General features: G+C 37.9%; 1 protein-coding gene across 4 annotated transcripts; it reads right to left on the reverse strand.

Annotated features, from left to right (window-relative positions):
• Window positions 1-326: 326 nt before the first annotated feature.
• Window positions 327-6,550, reverse strand: LOC307045450 (uncharacterized protein). 4 transcript variants are annotated; one of them, XM_079691132.1, is made up of 11 exons: window positions 6,049-6,550; window positions 5,074-5,385; window positions 4,238-4,454; window positions 2,916-3,010; window positions 2,505-2,579; window positions 2,096-2,137; window positions 1,848-1,958; window positions 1,331-1,429; window positions 905-972; window positions 759-802; window positions 327-558 (listed from the first exon to the last, which is right to left on the reverse strand). In XM_079691132.1, exons 3-8 carry the CDS (start codon window positions 4,451-4,453, stop codon window positions 1,369-1,371), a joined length of 600 nt encoding a protein of 199 aa, XP_079547258.1. In that variant the 5' UTR covers window position 4,454; window positions 5,074-5,385; window positions 6,049-6,550; the 3' UTR covers window positions 327-558; window positions 759-802; window positions 905-972; window positions 1,331-1,368. The 4 variants fall into 4 exon arrangements, with proteins under 4 accessions (XP_079547258.1, XP_079547256.1, XP_079547255.1 ...); XM_079691130.1 differs by having other exon boundaries at window positions 2,845-3,010; window positions 6,069-6,459; XM_079691129.1 differs by having other exon boundaries at window positions 2,845-3,010; window positions 6,049-6,459.
• Between the last annotated feature and the right edge of the window lie 412 nt (window positions 6,551-6,962).

Genomic DNA, 6,962 nt, shown 5'->3' on the forward strand with positions numbered 1-6,962 from the left:
AGCCGAGATGTTGCAGCCCCAGCAGACCAGAGCATAAAAGATTGCTTATGCCATCACAAAGTCATGGAAGGTCTGAAGTAGTGCCCCCTGCACTCCAAAATACCTGTCTCCTCGGCAGATACAGTCTGCTCTGTCTCTTCTTGTAGATAGCAGCAGTGATCCGACCAGTCCAGTTTATTGTTCAGATTAACACAAAGTTACTTGTTAGATTTCACAATCTCAATCCCTAAATATTTATAATATTATTTCATAGGTTATATCTATTTGAAATGTGGTGTAGTAGTGTCTCATGACACAATATTGAAGCATTTGACTCCATGTTGCAAAAAGGGAAATGTTTTAATAAAACAAATTGGTATGTACACACACACACACACACACACACACACACACACACACACACACACACACACACACACACACACACACACACACACACACACACACACACACACACACACACACACACACACACACACACACACACACACACACACACACACACACACGACACTGAATTGACTGGCAGGCTCCCAGGTGTCTTCCCATTTTCTCCCACTGAAAAACACAATGAATAAAAACAACCATAAGATCATTGCATTTGCCGCAAGATAATTTCATATGCATGGGTTAACATAAAACAACAAATTACTTAGGGTCTGTTTTGTAGAAGCCCGATAGTAAACTAGTTATGAAGTAATACATTTATTTATAACGCACAGTCTAAAAAAAAGCTAACCAAAGAGCTGTGTTCTCACCATGATGCGCAAGGCAGCCAGCAGACCATTACCTCCTCTCTTCCCTACACACGGGCACACAAACAGACAAAAACAAGTGTTAGCCATATCAGCGACTACGGGTAAATGCATTGCTGCTTCATGCTCTGTCAGTTTCAACATCTTACCTTCTCTACCCTTCTGTCTTTTATTCCGTTGTAGTTGAATATCCGCTGCCTTGAGCATTTTCTGCTCCCTGAAATGGTGCAAATAAGAAGTTATAAACAAATGAAGAAAAGGTTTGGACATCCTCCAGACGAATATTTGATTAATGACTTTCATATAGGAAGAGAACATTAGCTAATCTGCAATGTGGCCTATTTGTGTCCAACTTCCTTTTTGTTTTATTTCATGAAACATCATTTCTAACCACCTTATAAAAAAAAGACAAGTCATTGAGCAAACCTTTATGGTTTTTTATGGTTATTAAAAAGAGAGGGATTATGGAAACCTGGATCTGATATCTTGTGTGCAAAAGGACTTGCGCGTGAATGGGAGAATAGTATACAGCTATTTATTTGTTCAGTAGGATGTACCACAAAAGCAAAACATACCCTTATTCTTCTTCTTCATCCCTTCCCCTGTGGTACTGCTACACTAATTTGCTACAGAGGTAGCAAGTCTCGGAGAGGAGGAGCGCTCTGTGGGCAAACCTGTGACAGATGTAAGAAAGTTAAATGAGTGACGGTAGAGACTGGGGCATAGATAGCATCACAACCTCTGTGGGCTATACATGATTTTTGCCCTTCATGTTCCTGATCTACTGACTTCAAATATGGAGTATGTCAAAATGTATTATTTAACTTAAATAACTTTCATAATATTTGTTGTTAGCGTCCAGCTGTGACTTTATGATAAATCACACCCTATTTATGGAAAGACAGTTTCCCTAAGATATCTGTGAATTGTGTTGTATTTGTTTTTCTGTTGTATATGTAAAATGACCTTGGGTTCCTTGAAAGGTGCATTTAAATGACAAGTGATATTATTATAAACCATGATGCCAGAGGGCAAATAACACTCAACACTCATTATTTAAAATGTAATGAATCACACAAACAAAACACTAACCCTTCTTCCTCTTCCCTGGCTGGGACGCAGCCGATGGTGTTAGGAGTGAATAGGTGCTTGCAGCTGGGACAGGGATGAGTGTCAGGGTGTACATCTCCTCGGATAGGTTTCCTACATAGAAGTAGAAAGAGTAGAATGGATGTACGCCACCTTCTTCAATGTACAGAACCTCCTATTTTACTGGAATTCGCGATGAACTGTAACTGAACTGTGCTACTGTGCTACTGTAACTGAACTGTGCTACTTACCAGAGGACTTGGTGGGGGTGTCTGCGGTGGCAATGGCGACTTCTGAAAAAGAAAAGGTTACAATTTGTAAAACATACAAATTGCTGTTAAAAGTGACAATGACTTTGAAGCTTACAAAAATAACACAAGTTTATATTGCATCAAGTACAACCACTCAATGCACCATGCAAACATAATTTTACCACAGAAAAAGGACACATTGGTCTCTAACCCCACCAATAGGAATGTCCTCATACAGTAAGTGCTAATAAAAGTAATGACATTAAGTTCTTAGGCGTTATTTTTCTCATTAGGCAGTTCAACAAATGTCATTTTGAATGGTCAGCTACTGGCTGTTTATAAAATCCTAATATAACGAATATAGTCAGAAAACAATGAAAAGAGTGGTACAATAGACTTCTGCAATTACTTGATGTGGCTGGCGAGTTTTCCGCAGGAGGCTGTGGGGTTTCGGAGGCTGCTGCAGGCTCTGTATGACTCCAACCTAGATTAAAGAAAATAAGCTTTGGATAGCATCAACAACATCATGTAATTCACTAGTTCTCCCATTTTTATGCTTGATTTAAGGAAGAGGTGTAAGTTTATTGCTGTCAATTACCCCTATGGGCTCCTCCTAAACTTTATTAAGAAAACGACATCTAAGTGTCTAATTTCATTTCCAATGAAATTATTGGTTAATTCTATAAAAATGTAAGTTACAATACTACCTACTTAATAATTTCTTTATTCACTTTAACAGACAACAATACCTTTCGCAACAAATTCAAATAACACCTCCATCCTTCGGAGGCAGGTGGAGGCATTGCTGCTGACATTGCACCTTGGCATCATTACTTCGCAGGTCCAGTCCTTCTTTATTCCAGGCCGGGCTAGGAACAAGACGCCTCTGGCTCCAAGGGCCTGACATTTTTCCAGCTTTCAACAAACCAAAATATACATTATTTCAGAACAATTATGCCCTGGTTATTTGCAAAGGCAAAACCAGTTGTTAAACATAAATCACATACACTGCTTGCACAAATATTCAACCCTATGCAATAACAAAGAAAACATTTGTTATGCATGCATTAACAGTCTTAAGACTGTTGCAATCAGCAAGTAGAAGCTTTGAACATTATTCTGCATTGCCTTTCTCATTTCTCTTGGCGGAATTTACACTGTATATATCATCTAAGTTTGTGGAGCAGCACTGTGGTTTATGAACAGTGCCATAGATTCTAAGTGGGATTAAGTTTAGAGCCATTCTACAACATAAACGTCGCAATTTTTGATCACCTGCAGTATTTTTTCTTGTGCTTGGGGTAATTGTACTACTAGAAGGTGAGTATTCACTTGGATGCCTTACACGTATACTAGATGTTCTGCTGTTGCACACAGGCTCAATCACAGTACTGAGATAATATCTCTATCTCTAAAGTACACTGTGGAGTATTTATAGGGGTTCTATAAGATATAATTGATTATGGTATTCATAATTAGGTTTCGATTAATGTGTATAATCACCTATAACTATTTTTTGTTGTGATTAGCTTAGAATAAGCCCTTCATATATACATAGCGAGCCGGTCTATTTCAATCTCTTCTCTTTGCCGTGTTACTACAGTAATTCAATCGGAAGAAAAAAAACACTGGCTCTTGAGAAGGCCTTTCATGTTGTTATGACAATGGATGGCCACTGTAGGTTTTTGTACACGCTTATAAAGGGAGAGGTACTCAGTTGGTTGCAATTTAGAAACCTCACTATTACACAGTGTACCTTTCAATTACATTGAATCAAATTCAGCGATGATTCGCCAAAGTTAAATAAACATAACTTATCCCTGTGTCTACAGTAGTTGTATTGACAGGGAGCAGACACACTGATGAAAATGTCTATTTCGAATGTAAGTTGAATTGGATAAATGATTAAATAGTGCAAATGTATTTAGCTGTGTTCTGACACAGTGCTTTAAAACTTGAATGTACATATAGTCACATTTTTTTTGGGGCACACAGTTCATGCAGGTCATGACATTTGCATAATGTGCACCAGCTCAAAGCCCATTTCTACCTAGGGCTTTGAGCAGCAGATTTGTATTACGTAATTATGATCAGGTATTAGTTATGCATGCAGGCCAACAACAAAAAAAGTCCATCCCATACCACCAATGCAGCTTGATCCCTCAGGTGGGATGAAGTTTTATTCTTTTTTTGTGCCTGGACCCAGGTGTTTGCTTTCGTATCAAACTTGTCCATTTGTTTGCTAAGGCGCAGTTTGCGGGGCTGAACCGCCTTGCAGAATTTGCAAGTTTTGCATGCCACATTCAGTGAAATCCAGCAGCTTGAGCAATGCCTCGAAGTGGAACCTGGTCCTGGCATTCTTTTGGAGATAAAGACAAATAAAAGACAAGGTCATTTAAAACTGGGTTTCAAATTCAGAATGCAATCAAATACAAATATTGACAAATTTTCCTTTGTCTAGTCCGTGACTGTAATTCCCTCCCCAAGCTACAACAAAAACTGAATCCTGTTTAGAATAGAATAAAAACACTTGCATTGTTATTTAATTTGAGTAAATTAATTTAGTATCAATGCAATAATGGCCCCTTACTTAGTTTTAGTACAATTTCAAAGCAAAGCTAAAATTCAGTGGTAAAATATTATGTCATCGAAACGTAAGGTTACACAACTTCTACTATCTTACAAGCTTGACCATGACATTGCAGTGTAAAAGCACTATCTTGAATTTGACGAAAATATATGATAATGTTAATCTGTTGAAATACTATATATAAAATTGTTTTTATAATATAATCTAGAATTATAGCAGTACTACAGTATAATACACTGCAACGTCGTCTACTGTGTTACCAGTTGAAATAAGACCATTTGAAATGTCCCTGTAAGTTTTGCATAACAAAGAGATAAATATATGACACTGTTAGTCGATTGTAATGCTATATTGCTATATATAAATCGTGAAAAGTTTAAGTTCTTACCTGTGGGCACAACTACCTGTGTGTGTGTGTGTGTGTGTGTGTGTGTGTGTGTGTGTGTGTGTGTGTGTGTGTGTGTGTGTGTGTGTGTGTGTGTGTGTGTGTGTGTGTGTGTGTGTGTGTGTGTGTGTGTGTGTGTGTGTGTGTGTGTGTGTGTGTGTACAAAAGAGAAAGTGGTAAAGAGACAGAGATGAAGATGGTAAAAATGGGGAGAAGACAGGAAGAAATATAGGGAATATAGCTCTGAGGAGGGAGAAGAGAAGAAATTGAAAAAGGATCTTAAAAGTGCTGTTTGATCTTGCTTTGGTTTGGTATCTGTTGAAAGAAAAAAGTACAGTGAACACTTTAGAATGCATGACAATTTAAAATCTCACATATCATCAACAAGCTTTAACATTGGGTGTAATTTACGAGTTAAAGCACTAATCAATCAGGGGCGGACTGGAACAAGGACAGCTCTGAACGTTTTTTCCTAAATAGGACCACAACAATCAGCGTGCAGTAACAGTCTGTAGATGGTTGTCATGACATTTCTTCACAATACTATTAGTTGCCAATGTATGCAAGTATGACAGCCACAATAGGCATTTCCCCAAGCTTTGTATATACAGTGCCAAAAGTATTTAACTCAATATTTTCTTACATTAACTTTGTTTCCAACACAGCATTTACATTGTTAGCAGTTATGTTTTGGTGTACTTCTAAAGGTAATTATTCTAAAGGTTCTTATTATACATCAATGGTCTGTAGTTCGTTTATAGCATAACGTTAGCATTTTGCTTCTGGCCATTAGATTTATGATTCAAAAATTATAAAAGTAGGGTAGATATGTGGAGATTATCCGGCTGAACAAAAGGTGCATTTATCAAGCAGGTTCGTTTTCCACAGATCTTATTTCGAGCTATTTTCCAAAATCCTATGGAGAAATCCCATTGACTCTGAGACGAGGGAAACAATAGTTGTAAAATGCTAACTCACTTCCGGGTTGTAGGACTCACCACATGCTTTAAAAAGATATGTAACTACAACTGATTTACTTGCAATAAACATTAAAATATTGGAGGCATGCGGTGCAGCACATTGCCTGCTTGGCGAAGTCAGATAGAGAGAAGGTTGTAGCCGATGTCCGGTGCGTTCATGGTCATCGGATAGTAATCGGTAGCATGGTGTTCACTTACTACGCGACCGCACAATGTAACGTACAGTAATTCCACAACCACATAAATGGATTAACATCGATTTAGCTGGGGCAACCAAAATAAATAAATGAATGAATCTACTGGTTTCATAATTTGAACCAAAAGTGGTGCATTTTGCACTATTTTGTATCTATCTTTATTTATTTTCTTATTATGTCCTATTTATATTATGTTGCACTGTTGGAGGAGCTCGGAATCTAAGATTTGAAAGGCCAAAATTACACTGTAGCTAGCATCTGATAACAAAAACCCTTGACCCTTGAACCTTAGTGGTGTTTATTTTTCACGGAGTTCAGTTGCTAAGCGATCACACAACGTCACGTCCGGTATTTCCACAACAACACAAATGGATTAACATCGTAGCCTTTGTTTATGCTAAAAGAGGTGTCGACCAGCTAGGGCCAGAAGAAAATCGGCGAAATCGAGTGTGACGATTAAAAATTTAATTAAAAACATCTAATTTTGACAATAAAAACCGACCAATAGGCGCGGTAGACCATTTGCTTGGCACTTCCGGGTATTTCTCCCTTTTAACAATACCGTGTAACTGTCACGCTTGAAGGGGATTAACATCGATGTAATACATTAATGTAGCCTTTGTTTCTGCTGAAAGAGGTGTCGACCAGCTAGGGCCACAAGAACATCGGCGAAATCGAGTGTGAGGATTACAAAATAAATTAAAAACATCTAATT

This window comes from Notothenia rossii, assembly GCF_949606895.1.
Source record: "Notothenia rossii genome assembly, chromosome: 6".
NCBI lineage: Eukaryota > Metazoa > Chordata > Actinopteri > Perciformes > Nototheniidae > Notothenia > Notothenia rossii.